Source organism: Hydra viridissima, unplaced genomic scaffold, assembly GCF_058129835.1.
Source record: "Hydra viridissima isolate aposymbiotic clone 2 unplaced genomic scaffold, HvirCarnegie_v1 scaffold_5, whole genome shotgun sequence".
Lineage (NCBI taxonomy): Eukaryota > Metazoa > Cnidaria > Hydrozoa > Anthoathecata > Hydridae > Hydra > Hydra viridissima.
The window spans coordinates 5,519,417-5,539,498 of record NW_028324304.1 but is presented as its reverse complement, the minus strand read 5'-3'; the positions used below and the strand labels follow the sequence as shown (position 1 = coordinate 5,539,498).

The 20,082-nt window shown below is 31.5% G+C and overlaps 2 protein-coding genes across 2 annotated transcripts; both read left to right on the top strand.

The window, feature by feature from the left end:
• Window positions 1-1,683: 1,683 nt before the first annotated feature.
• Window positions 1,684-3,849, top strand: LOC149888169 (uncharacterized). The gene is made up of 5 exons (XM_090089016.1): window positions 1,684-1,805; window positions 1,894-1,992; window positions 2,381-2,546; window positions 2,748-3,173; window positions 3,397-3,849. Exons 3-5 carry the CDS (start codon window positions 2,390-2,392, stop codon window positions 3,822-3,824), a joined length of 1,011 nt encoding a protein of 336 aa, XP_089945142.1. The 5' UTR covers window positions 1,684-1,805; window positions 1,894-1,992; window positions 2,381-2,389; the 3' UTR covers window positions 3,825-3,849.
• A 4,918-nt stretch (window positions 3,850-8,767) lies between these two features.
• On the top strand, window positions 8,768-10,558 carry LOC149888168 (uncharacterized). Its single transcript, XM_090089014.1, has one exon. The coding sequence runs from the start codon at window positions 8,768-8,770 to the stop codon at window positions 10,556-10,558; it is 1,791 nt and encodes a 596-aa protein (XP_089945140.1).
• The last annotated feature ends 9,524 nt before the right edge of the window (window positions 10,559-20,082 follow it).

Genomic DNA, 20,082 nt, shown 5'->3' with positions numbered 1-20,082 from the left:
GATTGACAATGATGCTGTTGGCGCTGTATCTAGACGCCATGCTACAAAAACTGCATTAGTGTACAACAACTAATTGAAGAATACATATTAGCGTTGAGGTGAAACTCATTCCTTCAAAAGATAATTTGGCTGACGCATTAACAAGAGTTCGCAGCAGATGGCTCAACAAACTGACTATGCCAGAGTGTAGGAATAGTTGTGCAGGAGTCGCAGCTAAGATGTCTGAATCTTTTTCCGATATACACAAAAAAACTGGACATTTTGGAGTGAATCGAACGTTAAACTTTCTTCGTAAAACAATTCCGACTGCTACTAAAAAAGAAATTCGAAATGTGATGAAAAATTGCGAACCATGTCAGTCCATAGATCCAGCGCCAATACGGAGGGAAAAAGTTAAACTGAATGTTGAAGGAAACTGGAAGAGATTGGCCATGGATATCACGCATTATGGCACTGACAAGTTTTTTGAGTCTAATTGATTGCGGACCTTCAAAATACGCGTTGTGACGACTATGGAAGCGTTACCATAGTCCAAATACTTTGTCTTATTTTTAGTGAACGGAAAGCACCGCGAGATTGACTGAAAATGAGCCGACATTTAAAACTAAAGAGATAAGGAGTTTCCTTGACAGTTGAGGAGTGCAAATTAGATTTAGAGCCGCTTCACCCCTGAATAATTTTTGGATATTGGACTTTGAGCTGACCCGAGAGCGCCACCTATCTAGGGTGAAAGTAGACATAGTCCCACACCCAGGAATGTCAATTTTGAAATCAAGTAATGACGTCCGCGGAAATAAATTGGATTTGAAGTCAAAAATCATACTAAAAAAGGACTAGCAGGTGTAACATACAAAAATGCCTATAAATTTTTTTTGGTAGTTTAGATATTACCCAAAATGGGCATGTATACTACCCATATGTGTGCCAAAATGTGTATAAAGTTTCAGGCCAAAATATTGCTTACTTTTGAAATTATGGCAATTCCAGTTTTCAAAAACCTCACTTTTTGCCAATGTCACCATGTAAAGTTACCATCCATTGAGCCACTATCTAAGTTATCCAACAGGCAACACTACACTTTAGCCCTACAGGTTGTGGGCAACAACTTTTGTAACAAAAAGTTTTTTCTAAGACTTAGTGGTAGAGAACTATGTCAAGAAAACTTATCAAATTAAGGGATTTTCCTTTATTAATATAACTCTTAAATCATAATAAAAAAATGAGTATAGCACCATAGTTGTCCATTTTTTCAAAAAAGTGCATAAAATAAAAGTTGTAGGGCTTAAAAAATTAGAGGGGGTCATTTTTATACAGTTTCCATTAATTTTGTGTTCCACTTGGAGAAATTTTGACAACCTGTGATGTATTTCTGGTTTGGTAAACAAATCTTACTGTCTTACAAATATATGATTGATTTTTCTAGTCAGCTTGAAAAAAAAGTTAAACTCGGAACTGCTTAGGAATTTTGGACAGTTATTTAAGTTCAGTAATCTTATTAAGTAAAATTTCAATCAACTATTGAAATGTTATAAAACTTATCTCCATTGTTTTAAATTGCCAACGGCATTTTCAAGATTTACCTAGCTACGATTTTTAACAGAACTTCATGAAAGTAAAAAAGTATTTAAAATGGCTTTAACATCTATTTTAATTTTATAAAAATAATTTTAGGCATTATTGAAAATTTTGCAAAACAATGAAAATTGAAAAATTGACTTGTGTTCTTAACAAGTTGATCTCTGTTTACACTTTTGTTTTCCTTGAAAATTTTCACATTATTCTCAAAGAACTTATTAAGTAATAAGGTAAGAAACATTTGAAATTTAACATTAAAATGAACAGTGATACTTTCATATTTTTTAGTCAATTTTGTAATGTTGTTTTATATTGAAGGTGACTCCAAGTTGTTGTTCACTAAGACTTGCATTGTTTTGCCGTAAATTCAGTTGTCAAAGTATTTCGCTTAAATCACCGGCAATTTTCAAGATAAAGGTATGAAATTTTGACAGCAGTTTACGGGATAACAAAGAAACATATTTTATCTTATAAATTTTTTTGTAGGACTTAGTTTTGGTCCAGTTTTATTACTTCCAATCTTATTGCTCTGTTAAGCACTTAAGTTTAACCCAAATTTGTACACTTCACAATTACTTTAAGTACATTAGTTATCCATATAAATCAAAGATTAGTATATTTAATTGTTTGTATTGTATACTATAAGTAAGTGAAAAAAAACTTTTTCATCAAATAAAAATCCCTTAGGGGCTAACAGAATGTATAAAAGTTGCACTAAAATATTTATAATTATGCAAAGATTGATAGATTAGGTATTTCCTTGAAACTTTCTTTTATGTAAAATTAAAAAAAATATTTCTCTCAGCCAATCAAAATGCCGAACCACGCCAGAACTCATGAGGAAAATCAGAAAATTGTTTGCCTGATTTGTCTTAAAAAGTGCTCAAGACAACTGACAGCATTTATGTGGGAGCAAATCAGCAAAATCTATGGAGTCAGTTTTGATAAAGCTGATTCTCACATTCCTCAAGGTAATGTAGGGTTGATTTTAATTGTATGTATATAGGGAAATCAGTTTTATTGTGGTATTGCAATGAAATTAAAAAGCTTGCTTGCTTTTAATTGATTTATTTAAACTGCCTGTTCTCATAAAAACCACAGCTTTACTAGCAAAACCATTGAGGTACAGCAATATTTCTCTGACTTATGAAAATCACTTTTTATGCTTAAAGGTATTTGTGAAGCCTGTAGAACAATGATGAGGCGTAAAGGTGAAGGGCAAGATATCACTCTTCCCCCTCTGTTTGACTTCACAACTATTTCTGTCAGAACAGAAACACGAGGTCATGTCTGTGATTGCCTCTTGTGTAAAATTGGACGATTACAGATGAATGAAAAGCATCCACTCGATGAGACAAAAGCTGAAGAAAAAAACACTCCTTTGAGATGCAATGATTGCCTTAGTCCAATTGGTAAAGGTTTAGCACACACCTGCAACCAGTTTACCTTTAGAGAGAACCTTAAGGGTTTGGCAGCACGAGATGCAATGGCTGCCGAACAGATTGCTGCCACTGTAATCACAAACAAGGAAGCCTCACCCCATGGGACTGTTCGTCTTTCTAAGGCTTCTGGAGGTCATGCATTTCCCATTACGCCAGGTACTTAAAAATTTATTACTATATATAGTACAGAGCTCACAACAAGTTATTATTGTTCAAAATTCACCATAATTGATTGATTTTTTACTTGTAAATATCATCAGAATTTTAGTTTTTGAAGGAACTAAATAGAGGCTTTAGTTTTCAGCAACAAAAACTGTATTTAGAAGTAAGTTATCTAAAATATTCTAATCCTTTAAAAAAAAAGAAATTCCATTTTAAGGCCCAAGTGGAGCTTCCTCAAAACCTGCTTCTTCGTTTTTGACTACTCAAGACCTTGTGAATGTTCAACTGAATACTGGATTGTCCAATGTTGGCATCAAGAGATTGGTCAGTACAGTTAACCAAGCATCAGTTGGAAAACTAGTTGAGCCTAACTTTGCATCAAAGTTCCTAGCTGTTGGACAACAGCTCAGTGAGTTCTTCACACACACACAAATCAAGGGGTCAAGCACTAAAGGGGACTCTAGAGATTTTACAGTTGCTCACTGTAAGAGCTTATCGGATCTTCTCAACAGAGTTCTTACCTCTCGGAATATTTCTTCTGAGCCCCTGGTCAAGCTTGGCATTGATGGAGGCAAGGGGTTTATGAAATTTTGTCTTACGATTGTTGAGAAGAGCTCTGCAGTAAATAAGGAATCTAGAAGTTGACCTGCTAAAAGATCCTTGACGCAGCGAGTTGGCAAAGACACTGGAGTGAAACGTCAGATGCTACTAGCTGTTGTTGAAGAGTTTCCAGAAACATATGAAAGTGTTCACCAAAAATGGGCACTTGTTGGTTGCGATGCTGTGAATCTTTTCATCGCATGCGATCTGAAATTGGCCAACATTCTCTGTGGCCTACAGGCTCACTCCAGCTCACACCCCTGTGCCTGGTGTGACATTGATGCAAACAACCTTGAAAATGCAGGAACATTTCGAACTTTGGGCTCCCTTAGGAAAAGTTTCGAATCTTTCAGGCGGTCTGGTGGAGTGCATGCCTAAGCTAAATTGACTGGCAATGTCATCCATTACCCGATCATCAATGGACCAAATGACAAACTCATCTTGGACATCATTCCTCCCCCTGAGTTGCACCTTCTTCTAGGTGTTGTCAACCTCCTTTACAAAATGCGTAAAGGTGTGTGGCCTGAAGCTGAGGCATGGCCATCTTCCCTCAACATTGCTCAGAGTCCTTACCATGGCGGGCAGTTTGAAGGAAATGAGTGCCGAAAATTGCTAAAAAATGTGGACCGTCTTCAACAACTAGCAGAAGCTAACTCAGCATTCCAAGTTCTTAGCTTTGTGGATACACTTCGGAAGTTTGACAGCGTTGTTCGAGCTTGTTTTGGATCAGAACTGAGTTTCGATTATTTTGAAAAGATCCAACAATTCAAGACATCCTTCCTTGCACTTCCAAACTGCCATATAACTCCAAAATTACATGTTGCGTTTCACCACATCAGTGACTTTATTGATCGCCAAAACTCCTCCCTTGGTCGCTTCAGTGAACAAGCCGTCGAAGCAGCCCATCAAGATTTCGGCCAACATTGGCAGCGCTTCAAGCGATCCACCACCCACCCTGATTACCCGGAAAAACTGCCTTGTTGATTACAACAGTAAACATCTTTAAACAAAATTTTTGAATCAATTAAGAATCATTTTTGGTTTGATGGTCTTAATGAATTGTAGAAATTTTTCATCAATCATTTTTTTTTGCAGAAACCATATTTTGTTCTCTTAGTATTTTGAAACTTATTTAAAGAAATAAACTATTTAGAAAGTTTTCAATATAACTTTATAAGCCCAGAATCTTTTTTTTTTTCAAGCTGACTAGAAAAATCAATCATATATTTGTAAGACAGTAAGATTTGTTTACCAAACCAGAAATACATCACAGGTTGTCAAAATTTCTCCAAGTGGAACACAAAATTAATGGAAACTGTATAAAAATGACCCCCTCTAATTTTTTAAGCCCTACAACTTTTATTTTATGCACTTTTTTGAAAAAATGGACAACTATGGTGCTATACTCATTTTTTTATTATGATTTAAGAGTTATATTAATAAAGGAAAATCCCTTAATTTGATAAGTTTTCTTGACATAGTTCTCTACCACTAAGTCTTAGAAAAAACTTTTTGTTACAAAAGTTGTTGCCCACAACCTGTAGGGCTAAAGTGTAGTGTTGCCTGTTGGATAACTTAGATAGTGGCTCAATGGATGGTAACTTTACATGGTGACATTGGCAAAAAGTGAGGTTTTTGAAAACTGGAATTGCCATAATTTCAAAAGTAAGCAATATTTTGGCCTGAAACTTTATACACATTTTGGCACACATATGGGTAGTATACATGCCCATTTTGGGTAATATCTAAACTACCAAAAAAAATTTATAGGCATTTTTGTATGTTACACCTGCTAGTCCTTTTTTAGTATGATTTTTGACTTCAAATCCAATTTATTTCCGCGGACGTCATTACTTGATTTCAAAATTGACATTCCTGGGTGTGGGACTATGTCTACTTTCACCCTAGATAGGTGGCGCTCTCGGGTCAGCTCAAAGTCCAATATCCAAAAATTATTCAGGGGTGGCTTATTATCCTAAAGGAAATGAAATCGTGGAAAGAAACCACCGCACGATCATTTAGTTAGGAGAGAAAATTATTGCTATTTATAGATTTGTTGATTACGAGAAAAAACTAAAAAAAACTTTTTACATTGAATATTATAAGATAAATTAAATCTATTTTCAGCTGTGTTAAAACATCTGGGCCACAAAGACGTTGTAAAAATTTAAAAAGACCTGAAAGACGATATGTTCAAGGCTAACAACAGTTTTACAAAGGAGATCAGAAAAACAAAATTTGAATAATTTTTATAGATTTAAAATTAAATTTAAATTGCTCTTATAAATTTTGTTTTTTATTGTTTTGTTAATTATAATATAGTATAATATATTGACAAAAAACAAAAAAGCGTAACAATTATATTCAACCTTAAAATTTATTAAGTTATAAATACAATACACTATCTGTGTAATTATACATATATAATTTATTATAATTTTGAGAGAGAAAACCGTAAAAAGCAAAAATTTATACTGCTCAACTCATTCGTTAATTGCGATGTGTTTTTAATTATCAAATAATTTGTATATTGGTATCATTATCAAGCTTCCCAGTTTACCATGCCTCACAATGACGAATTTCTTAACGGTTAATTGCATTTTAAGGGCAAATTGATTCAGACATTTTTTTTTGATCAAGGCACATTTTTTAGCTTAAATTTAGTATATAGTTATACTGTTAGTTTTTAAACATTAAGCTGTGTTCGGGGATGATCCTATTAAGGGATTGGTTTTGCAAAATCATGGCAGGATAGTTTCTTACAAATATGAGGACAGTGGACAGTATCCGATGAATACGGTGTGTTTCTATTAATTCCTGATTATATACACATAGCATTATATACACAATAATCTTTTCTTGGCAATAGATAAATGAGATAATACATTATTTTGTTGTTTAATTTTTTTTTAGATGTCATGGATGGAGCTTGGAGGGCGGTTGACTGCGGTTGAAGTTGTGAGAGTAATGGAAGCCATTTTCACTAACAACATAAATAAAATAATTGTATGCAAAAATATAGCAAGAACTATCATTAAAGCTATCGAGAAAGACTGCAATTTCGTTTTTTTATTCAACCTTCATCCAAAACATGCATCACATTTGGAGAGAAAACTTATAAACTATTTTGTTGATATTCGAATTTATTACTTTATCGAATTTTACAATCGTGACATAGCTCCACGTTATAACAAATGCCCTAAAAAAATGGCTCGTATCAGTCATAAATGGTAAAAGATTATATTTAATTGAAAAATGTTTTTTTTTTTTTATTTATAATGTTCTAAATTGAAGTTATAAATTCTAATATCCTTAACATTTTTTGTATTATAAATAAGATTAGGAAAATAAAAATAAGAAAAACATATATAAAAGTATAAAAAAACAATATTAAAAACATATCAAAACTAGAAGGAAAGTTTGAGTTGTTTTATACTAACAGAGCTCAATAAACAATTCATACAGCAGTTGCATAATTTTATGCTATTAAATAAAATGTCAAAATATTGAAACATTTACAAAACTATAACATAGCCTCATTGTAGGGTTGTTAAAAATTTTTTTTATGGTTAGATGAAACCCTAATTTCTGTCTACTATTCAGTTATATTATAAACTTTCTAGCGTACTGCAGAGAGTAGTTAGGAATTGAAACGTACATATATTGAAAAAAAAAATTTATAAGACTAACACGTTTACTTCGTTAAACAATGTAACATAACGATGTTACATTGTTTAAATGATTGTTACAATGATTTTTATATCGTTTGTAAACAGTATAGCTATATAACATTTTGAAAAAGCATTTTTGTTGAATTTTGAACATTAAAAATAAAATTGAATGTTATTTTTTATTGTTCAAAATATAACAAAAATACAAGCTTTTAGTTGCTATGAAAAACCTATTATTAACATATTCCAGAGTTTTCAAAATAAACCATTTAGTTTAAAAATAAAAGAAGATTGGTACTACATCTTATTAAAGCATTTTTGTTTAAAAGTAAGTTAAACCATCTTTACAAAAGCATAATTCTGTCAAAACGTCTTTATATACGTATTTTTGTTTAAAAATCTGGCTGTACTAGACATCCCAGAATCCCCGTTCGCCGAATTACAAGAATTCGAGCGAGTCGTACATCACTGCATGAAAAGTAGAAATAAACTAGTCGAGGAAATAAAACAGGGTTTAATGGAAGCTTGACGGTGGATGATAAACTTTTTGATTCGATTACTAGACACCAACGGGAGATGTTACACAAGTTTTTTGAAGAAAATCTTAAGTCACTCGAATATGTGGAGATTGAGCATGTCTGGAATGTGTCGAATACCGATGTTTTGTTAAGAGGTAAAATTCTAAAAGTGGCTTGTCCAAAGAATACTTCAGATAAATTTAGTACTTTTCTGGTAGCTTATTGGAAAACAAATGAACTAGAGAAAGAAGCAGGATTTTAAATTTTATTTGAATATTAACTTGACAGACATTGTTTTAGGAGATTTGCTTTTTTTTTTTTTTTGAATTTAACATATTTGAATTTAACATAAAATATTTATTTTATACGAGCTACTATTTTATTAAAAATATTTACATGAAAAATGTATTTATTTATTTCAAAAAATACATTTTTCATGTAAATATTTTTAATCAATACCCCCTTAGCCTACCTTCCACCCCTATACTAGGATAAGGGGGGTCTGCATATCCACCCCCCCCCTTGTTATTTATTTTACTCCTACATTGAGTTAAGGTATAAGACCCCTCAAAAATCTTAAAAAAAAATTTTTTTTTTTATGTAATTTTGGCACGAAATTTATCGCTGAACACAAATTTAAAAACCATTTTTAAAGATTTTATTTAGTTCTTGAGATATCCAATGTTTCCTTTGACTGGGTAAATTTGGTCTGCATAGCAAAACGCATAGCAATGAGTTTTTAAAGAGAATTGCGAGCTTTTTCATTATATTTCTTTTTATCTAATAAACTTTCTAAACAATGGGAAAGTCATGTAGAGTAAAACAAAGTACTAAAAGTAAAAAATTAAGAAGATTTCATGGAAATAGATATACCAGAAATTTGCTAAATGATTCAAATTTGCCAGTAGCTTCCTTTATTAGTACTGAAAAAGACAATCTTTCTTCTAGCACTTTGTTGAATTTATCTGTGTCTTCAAAAAAAATTGAAAAAATTGAGACACCACAGCTAAATGAAAACAGTTCTGTTGGTTATCGTATTGTTGACATGGAAATTTTATCTAGTGTGATTTATCAATTATGTTGTAAAAAATGTCTACAATCTGGTTTAAATCTTTCAGAATGTTTTTCTAAGAAAAAGGGACTGAGCTCAATGTTATATATTTGGTGCTCTAACTGCGATGAAAAAATTGAATTCTATACTTCAAAGAAATGCTCTGGAAGAAAAACTTTTGATGTAAATAATAGAATAATTTATTCAATGCGTGCATGTGGTCAAGGTTTTTCAGGATTAGAAAAATTTACATCTTTAATGAACATCCCTAAACCAATGACTAAAAACAATTACAACAAAACAATTAAAACTGTCTCTGAATGTGCTAAAGTTGTTGCAAAAGAAACAATGATTGCTGCTGCCAAAGATATCTCTCAGTCTTCTTTAAATATTGTTGATACTGCAGTATCAGTTGATGGCAGCTGGCAACGACGTGGATTCTCTTCATTAAATGGAGTTGTTACAGCAATATCAATGAAAACAGGTAAAATTCTTGATTGCGAACCAATGAATCGATCATGCAAAGCATGTAGCCTAAAATTTAAACTAAAAGAAAGTAATCCTACTGCATTTGAAACATGGAAATCATCACATGTATGTAAATTAAATTATCGTGGCTCTGCTCCTGGTATGGAAGTGATTGGTGCACAAAGAATATTTAGTCGTTCGATCTCACAAAATAGACTAAGATATGTAGAGTATTATGGGGATGGTGATTGTAAAAGCTTTTCTTATGTTAAGGATACTTATCCTGGTATTACAGTGTGTAAGTTGGAGTGTGTTGGACACGTACAAAAACGTGTTGGTAGTAGATTGGGAAAGTTGAAAAAAACTATTAAAGGACTTGGAGGGGAAGGAAAATTAACAAATGCTACAATTAACCGTCTACAAAATTACTATGGAATTGCTGTTAGGCAAAATGTAAATGATTTAGAAGGTATGAAAAAGGCCATACTTGCAACATTGTTTCATGTATCTTCATCAGCTGAAAATAATTGGCATGATCATTGCCCTGATGGTATTAATAGCTGGTGTTGTTATAAACAGGACAAAGCTAATAAAACCTCTACCTACAAACCAGGCACAGGCCTTCCACTCTCAGTTGTCAGCCATTTAAAACCTATTTATATCGATCTATCTCAAGAAGAACTTTTAAAAAAATGCCTTCATGGTAAGACCCAAAACCAAAATGAAAGTTTTAATGGGATGATATGGCAGCGCATACCCAAAACAAAGTATGTTTCTTTAACACAGTTGGAGTTTGGAGTTTACGACGCTGTTTCAAATTTTAATATTGGAAGAAAAGCAAGTGTTCTTTTATTTGAAAAGTTGAATATGATTCCAGGAATATATACTCTTCAAGGTTGTTCAATCATGAACAAAAAGCGTCTAATTTTTGCAGAGTATCAAAATCGGACAGCATCAAAAAAGCAACAAAAAGTAATTCGTGGATGCAAAAAAAAAAAGAAGATGCAGATAATGACCAAGAAAGTAGACTATATGATCCTGGTTCATATTCTTATAAGTAACTGTTTTTAAACTGGCATTTTCATTCAAAATGTTTGGTACAATTATGAATGTTATATTTAAATGCGTTTTTCTCAATATGTAAATTTTTGACCTCCCGGCCATCCTATTTCATTAACGGTATGTTCAATTTGCATGAAACATTCAGCAAATGTTTATTGCATCTAGTTTTACAATTGGAACTAAAAGTTTTGCAATATTTTAAAAATTTCTTTATTTATACTAGCTTGATCTTAAAAAATTTTGTTTTTTTTAATGCATTTTAAAAATTTCAGTGTAACTCAAATATTTATTTTTTTTAAATAGTTTTAGTTCAGTTTGTAGATCAACATGTTGTTAACCTTTTGCCAAAATTTCATACCCTAAATGCTTTCAGTTACTAAGATATTATGGCCGGGGTGGCACAAACATTTTTGAATGTTGACTATTTTAATTGGTAACCATGACAACTAATAAAATTATTTTTTATTTTTTTAAATGTTGTTACCTAGTTCTTTCTCAGAATATAGTTGGTTTTTTGTTAAAAGAGTTATTTTAATTTAAAAATTTTTGAGGGGTCTTATACCTTAACATAAAAACTATGAGTTTATTTAATAAAAAAAATTAAATTAAAAAATTTTTTATTACCCCCATTTCCATAACCCCCCTCCCCCGCCCCTTGTTTCACCTTGCTAAGCGATATTTTATGGATGACTCCTTGAATACTTGCATTTTAGGTTAAATATATTGTTATTCCTCCTAATTTCATAAAGTTATTAATTTTTTAAAAAATTTGATCAAATAAAATACCAGAATTTTCATATATATTTTTGTCATCGTTTTCAATGGTTTTACAATCCATAACATTTTTTCTACTTATCATAAATCAACATGTTTGGTACCATTTTAAAGAGACTTTGAAACTCTATCTAATTATTGTTATTTTAAAGTTTTCCTGAAAACATGAAAAAAATGTTGAAGTGCTTACCCGGAGAGCCTTAAACCACAAAAGACACACTCAAAAATAAGAAATAAATAATAAAACTGATTTTACTATTATTAATATGCATAGTCTATACATGGAGGCTTTAAAAATAAAAAATTTAGCCATCAGTCAATGTGTAGGAAATCATTGTTACTTTGAACTTGTCAGTCATTTTGACCCTACTTTTAATGGAAAAGATTTCTTTAATCACCATTTTTTCTTTAAATTTGAATAATTTCTAAACTTAGCACACTGTCGCAAAATAATAAAGAAACTATTAAAAGAGTGTCTATAATTAAACTTTGGCAAAGGCTGTTTCAAAACTCTAAATATTATAGGTCTTAATTACTGTGGGTTCTTTTTACAAATTACAATTACACACAGATTAAACAAATAAATATTTAAAAAGATTTAATATCATAAATAAATTTTTGAATCAGTTTAAATAAATCCATAGGTATTTTATCAGTTGATTTTTTTTTGACACAAACACTTATTCTAAAGTTGCAAGGTTTCAATGTTCATTAAAGATGCAACAGACATATTTCACCTAAATGCAGGGCGTACTAAAATAACAGGCCTCCTTATCGCGCAACGGCTCGAAAAATGTGGAGGCTGATGTAGCGGCAAAAGTTACTAAGAATAAAAAAGAGTTGTATCCATATCAAGATTTAAAAATGCCCAGAAAATGTTGCGTTAGTGGTTGTAATTCTAACTATGACTCAATAAAGAATAAGACAACAACTTTTAGATTACCAAGAGACCCTAAAGAACGTCAGAGATGGATTAAAGCAATACCAAGAGAGAATATACCAGAGAGTTATGACACAGTAGTTTGTGCAAAACATTTTCTATCAAACTTCCAAGTTGTTAAAGTAAAAGGAAGATAAAGAACTCGAGATCCACCTAGTGTGTTTGAATTATTACCCAAGAGTTTAGTGCCAACTCCTCCACCAACAAAAAGAAGAACAAAGAAAGCTGAAAGCTTTGTAAGATCTGTTAAAGAAGATGAACTTTCAAAATTCGTAGAGCTTGACAATATTGACTCATTTGAAATTTTTTGCAATTTGTTATCTCAAGGAAGACTTAATGATTCAATATTTTATTATACTTGTTTGAATAGATGTTGTATTCAATCAAAAGAGCATGAAAACAAATCTGGCATTAATAGATTTTGTCTAATAGTATTTAATGACCTATCATATGAAGCCTATCATGCTGGAGTTAGATGCACTATTACCTCGTTAGTTAAAAATCGCATTTATAAGTTCAAATGTTGGTCACAAGTTCATGAGTCATTACGATATTTGACATCTTTTGAAAAGTCAGAAAAGAAAATCATTTTACTTCATTAAGTTGAATGCATGAATAACATAAACTCAAGTAATATTCTTGAGCGAAAATTTTCACCTGAAGTTATTATTCGAGCTTTTGAGTACTTTGCACTGTCACGCAACTTATGTAATCAATTGAGATATGATTTTCAACTTCCTAGTATTGCTAACCTAACTCATATAACTTCAAAAGTTTCAAACATTGATGATAATGCTTTTATTTGTAGTATTTTTTCAAAACTCAACAATGACAAATAACACTGTATACTATTAGATGATGAAGTTTCTGTTAAACCTATGCTCACTTATCATGGAGGACGGTTGATTGGTAAAGCAGTAAATGACGAATAGAATCTCGCAAAAACTTTATTGGCTTTCATGATTATATGTTTTTATGGAGGACCAAAATTTTAAATTAAAATGTTACTAACGGGTGGCTCAAGATAAATGGCATAGGTGGTATTTTTATTATAACTTTGTTATTTTTTTAGCTAGAACAGTGAATTTTTTTTTAAAAGATTTATTATTTAATTCTCTATAAATCGGATGACTGAAAAGTCTGGTGAAATTGAGTTTAGTTATAGTGGAAAAACCTATACTGCTTAATGGGATCACATTAAAAAGCTTCAAATGTTGGAAGATGGTGAGCTGGTTAAAATGTCTAAGCTGACTTATGTTGCTGCTAACCCAAGACCGATTTAGAGACAAAATGTTAATAAATGTTTGAAAGTATTTTGTGAAGAGACTATAAATGCATTAAAGTGTCATAAAGATATGAAATATAATGATATTGATGAAATTATTATTTTCTTAACTAAGGTGGTTCAGTTTTGGATAATAGTCAACGTAAAAAGTCCATCTGAAGGAATCCACTTGTAAGACCACTTACGAGATCCTATATCATCAGTTGACAATTTACGGCTTAATGATTTAATTAAGTTTTCTGGAATTCATAAGTCAACAATTATTCAAAGAAAGAGAATTAAAAGTGTAACCATGGACACAAGGAATGCATTATACCAAACATGTAATGGTTTAGTTGAATTAAGTAAACAGTTGTTAAACAATTCTCATATGTCTGTATTGCTTGGGAAATTTACAACAGATCCAATAGAAAGAGCATTTGGAAAGCTCAGACAAGGTACTTATTTTATAAATACACAACAAGTAATTGAAAAGAAGAATATCAGCAAAACCAAACTAGTTCTTCAGAAATTTATTAACATTTCGAGTATCGCTGTTTCTTCACTATTTCAAATATTTTATTTAACAATTATTGCTATATACGTTCACTTGTGTCAGACAAGGAAACCAAAGTTAAAGCTTTAAAACTGTTATGTTAGCTTTTGTTAATAAATATACTACACAAAGCTTGCGTTTTTATTTTAAATGATATTTTTACTACCATTTATTAATAACAGATGTTTTTGAACTGTTTTTTTCAAAACTATCATATCTGTTTTATAAACGTTTTTATAATAAAAATATATTAGACCACAAAAAAATAGGCCCAAACCAGGCCTTATATTAATTCTTCTTATCCTTTGTCTTTTATTTAATTAAGTGGTACTTTTTGAGTAAGACTAAAATAAGCAATATCGTTGCATGAATTTTTAAATAAATATTTAAACTTAAGAAACCTAATAATTAATAATAACCTAATTGTTATAATAATATTAATACTTATAATTAATAATAATCTAATAATTAAATCTAACAGCTAAGAGCAAAACAAATAACATCGGCCTCCATATTTTTCGAGCTGTTGCGCGATAAGATGGCCTGTTATTTTAGTACGCCCTGCCTAAATGAGCTTCCTATTGTATTCAACCACACATCTTTTGATCAGGGACTGTATATATAAATATTTATAAAATTTTGATCAGGGACTGTGTATACAGATATATATAAAATGAAAATGTAATATATAAAGATATTTAAAATTTAAAAAGAACAAATATTAACTTGAATGTGACCAGTACTTTTGTCTTGTGCTAGGGGTTGGGCGGTTTTTTTATAATTCTTATCTTTATTAAAATGTGTACAATTTATTGCTATAAAAAGTTTCTTTCCAAGCTAATTAATATTGATTTAGCTGTTTATTGTCGTAAATGAAAAGTTATAACATTTTCAGCGGAAAATATTGTAAAAAAGCAGTTAAAACTGATAGTAAAATTACTACATTTTCTCTGGTATCTCCCAACCCTTGCTTTTGGGTTTTATATTTTTGAAGTTAAGGGGGTATACATTATCATTCCAACAAAGGGTTTTCTCGACTCTGCCAGATCAACTCCAATAATTAGGAACAGTGTAGTAATTAATGAACATACTTTAGAACTATATTAGAATCAATAACAGTTGATGCAGACTTGAATGTGCATTTGCACTTCAAGGAGACACCACTTCCATTACCAAGTTGGTTTGATAAAGTATTTTATGCAAAACTTGATAAAATCAGTATGCTAGAAAATTTTGCTACTTATATTGGGAAACATTACATTAGAAAATTGCAACACTATTTTAGATGAGATTAAAGATAGAGAGCTTTATAAACCACAAGACAGGCCGCAATATTCCGCAGAGATGTTTCGGCATGCATTACTTCTAAGATATACTTATTTGCTGGCGTACAACTGTTACTTAGGAAGTTCCCTTTCCCATCAATATATTTGTTTACCATAACGTAAATGGACTAAAATGTAAACTTAGAAAAGCTCCCAAACTTACATCCTGGAAATAATAAACAAAATGTGACACTACGCAGCAAACATGATTTGGAGGACCTATAGAGGTCCAGTGGAGGCAATGCTACTGGTCCAGTTGAGTTTTGCTCATTGGTTACTGAGCGGACCAATAGTTGCACAACCCTTAGGCGGTCAGTTAATGGTCCTATAGCGGCAAGTGCTGTGAATGGTCAGCTAGTGGACCTATAGACCTATGTTAAGCTAGTGGACCTATAGACTATAACTAGTGGACCATAGCTAGTGGACAAATATAACTGATCTTCGATATAGATATTTTTTTTAAGTCCATGGTTTTTGTTTTTGTTTTTTCATAGAATAGAGCCCTAAGTGTTCTTATAGAACAGAGCAGAAATAAGTTAGTAATAACACTTATATATTTCTTTTCTTCTACAGGCTGTTTCTCCTTCAATAGGTTCCTCAAGAAGCATTGTTTCCTAATGAACTTATTTCATCACGAAGTATTCTTAAAGATATGCGTGTGTGTGTGTGTGTGTGTGTGTGTGTGTGTGTGTGTGTGCGTGTGTGTGTGTGTAGCAATAGTATAAGTAGTTCTAACATAATTTATTGATACCACACATATGTATCAAAAAACTGGGTGTAAATGTGATATGATTTGGTTAAAATATACACGAGTGTCTGTTCCAGAAAGAAAGAAGTGTAGAGCAGTTTGTAATGCGTGTAGAAAAGAAATGGAAGGTCAAATTCAAAAGGACGCATAAACATATAAAAAAGTGCAAGCAATCACAACCCCAATAAAATTTCGGAGTCAACTGAAGATCAACAACTTCTTGGTAATCAAGGTAATTAAGTTACTCCATTATCATTGACAAAACTGCTCTATTTGATGAAAGCTTGGAAGAAAAAGCACAACTTGAAATCAAGAAACGAGACCACAAAGTATTGTTCGAAGGAGCGGACTGGACAGTTAATACAGTAGCCCAATACGCGGTTCCAGAAGACGTAAAACAAGAGTATGAGAGCCAATTACGGGAGTGGAAAAAGCAAGGATGGTTACAGGAATATGATGAACATGCGATAGGACCGCCAAAAGACAACCTACCACTAATGGCAGTGGTTCAACGCAATAAGAACAAAGTTCGGCCGATGCTAGACTGGAGAAAAACCAATAGGTTCATCCGAGGCATTCACAAGAGATTCGGACTGGTCTTCTGGTCTAAAAATCACTTTGTTATAGTCATGTAGATTGGGAAGTTTCTATCTTCCTTCCGATTTTTTTGTATCATTCCTCTGCAGGAATAGCATAAGCCTAAGGGAACTCTATCATCCTTAAGATCAATGTAATTTCCAGAAAAAATACCTAGTATTCATTCCTTGATGAAATCAGTAATGTCTATCACATTTTGAAAAACTAAAGAAGCATAGAGATTGCAGACAATCTTGATGAGTTTTTCTTTTACAGGCATTTCAGTGGTGAAAAAAACTGATCTTTGAAAAATAACTTCAGTATAAGCTTATGTTGCTAAAAAATCTTTTTATAGTTATTTAGGCTGTTGACGGCTTGAATGTAATTTCTTTGATGTTGTGGCTTTTCCCGGAAAATAAGAAACATTTTCACATTTTTAATTTCTAGAATAAACTTGGTCAAAGCAATGAAAGATTTTTGGAGACACTTTAATACAAGAGAGAAAGCACAAGGTTATACGTATTTGATAAATGTAAAAAATATGATACTAACTTTATTTTGAAGTCATTTGATTAGTTCTTTACCGACCATCAACCCATCGCTTCCAATCGACTGACCATCTGCCTATGAGATCTCTTAGGTTGATGGTCGGTCGGTTGGGAGCGGTAGGTCGATGATCGGTTGGTCGGTATAGAGTTTGTAAATGTTTCGTATAACTAGTTATACCGATTTAATCTTGATGTGTACCAATAGTATTACAGCTGGACATGATATAACAGTATAAATACTGAATCTTTCATTATCCACCCTTATACAAGCAAACAACAACAGTGTATTAACTATATAAAATGCCTAACGTAAAAATGCTGAAAAGAAAACCCACCAACATACAGACAACGGACGAGAACAGAAAGAAAAAAAGAGTTTTCAGAAAATAAATTAATGGAATGCTATAATCAACAGCATTATAAGGAAACACTCCAAGAGCTGGCTTTCACAACAGCAGATCCCGATGGTAAATATCCGAAATTAATGACTCAGTACGGAGAAGAAGACGGAAACTCACTATAAGATGTGAATAAAAACAATTTTTACCTTTAGGAATTTAACAGGATAATAAAATTTGTATTTTTAAATCAAAATTAAAAAGTGTGCAGCAAAAGAATCGTCGACTAAAATCTAAATTAATTCTTTAAAGATAGTTGTAAAATGACTTAAAAGAAATAATTTAGTTTCTTCTGAATGTGAAGAAATGTTCGAAACAACATTTTCAGGAGTACCTCTGGAAATAAAGAAAAGACTCCTATTAATAAAAAAGGAACATTGTGGCAGAAATAAATTTCCGGATAAGCTGCGCTCTTTTGCAATTACTTTACAATTTTATTTTTTTAAAGCATATGAGTTTGTTCGTAAGACATTTCATTTAGCACTACCACCTCAATCTCAAATAAGAAATTGGTACACCAAAGCACTAGCCGAACCTGGATTTACTAAAGCTACATTTCTTGCTCTTCAAGCTGCAGAATTGTGCCTCGAACAAAATAGGTCGTCAAGTTTTGTGTTCCCTTATGTTTGATGAGATGGCAATAAGAAATTTTTTGATTTTAAGAAATTCTTCTTATATGTAGGAGGAAGTCTTAAAAAAATCAGGTTACAACCAAAATCTTAGATACATTCCCAACTTACAACCTGTTAACAACAAAAGCCGTAAGCGAAAAATTATTTGGTTCAATCCTCCCTACAGCAAAAATGTTTGCACAAATACAGGAAAGCCGTTTTTAAATCTGGTTGACTAACATTTTCCAGTAAACCACAAACTCCATAAGATTTTCAATAGAAATTATATTAAAGTGAGCTACAGCTGCATGCCAAGCATAAAAGACATCATAAACTCCCACAACCAAAACATTCTGCAAAAAAACCCCAATATTAGAGAAAAAACCCTGTTATTGCATCAAAAAAAACTAAGTGTCCTTTACATCAGAATTGCCTTACAAAAAACGTAGTCTACCAAGCCATCATCTCCTCTAGCAACCCAATAACGAAAGAAAAAATATATTACGGCATCACCGAAACATCTTTCAAACTAAGATACGCAAACCACCGAAAATCCCTTAATATTGAAAAATACGAGAACAACACAGAACTATCGAAAGAAATATGGAAAATAAAAGAAGAAAATTGCACACCTATTATTAAGTGGAGGATTGTTAAACATTGCAAACCGTACAACCCGGCCACAAACTGTTACATGCTATGCCAGCATGAGAAGTACATGATTATGTTTCATGAAGGTACCTTATTGCATAAGAAGAACGAATTGGTTTCAAAATGAAGGCATAGAAATAAATTTTCTCTTTCGAAAGTTGATAGAGGCGACTAGGCCTAAATTATTTCTTTCTTTCTTTCTTTCTTTTTTATTTTCTTCCTTTATTTCTTTTCTCCCTATTTCCTTAATTCTTTATTTCTTTGTTTGTTTGTTTCTTTCTTCCTTTATTTATTTCCTATCCTCCTTTTTTTTATTATGACGTCAGAGCACATGATACTGTAATTTTTGTAATTTTGTAACGGTTTTCAAATATTTTTGATTTATAATTCATGGCTGATGATTGTCGTTAGGCATAAAACTTTAAGTACAATACATAGCTGTTGTTTCTTCATTATATATATATATATATATATATATATATATATATATATATATATATATATATATATATATATATATATATATATATATATATATATATATATATATATACACACACACATTATGTCTGATATGTGTAGTGATCTATTATATTTGTCAAAAAAGTGTTTGAAATCTTATGTTATGTTTGAAATCTTATGTTATGCATACTGTTATATTCTTTTATATAATTATATACTTTATAGATGCCAAAATAGTGTTGTGTATATGGCTGCAAACTAATTACACAGGCCTGCAATGGTTTTCCTCTTTAAAATCTGAGTAACGTTTTTTATAGTTTCTGATGTGCTGATTACGAGAAAAATAATTAAAAAAATCCATCACGTCAGGATTTTTTGATATGGAATATTTAAGATTTTGATTTAAAATGTTTGAGCGCCTACCTTTTGAAATGTCTAAAACGTTATTAATTTACTTCAGCTCAATTTTTATTTCATATAATTAGTGTAAGGGAACATAGAAATTAACGCCAATTAGTAATTTGTTTATGACTACATAATAAGTATTAGTAATTCGCATTAAACATGTCAAAAACGGGTCATTTTGGCTTAATTAAGTAATGAGCTCATTATTACATAATCATTTGGTAATATTAACTAATTGTTGTGTATATTATTAGAAAAGGGTGTAATTAAGATAA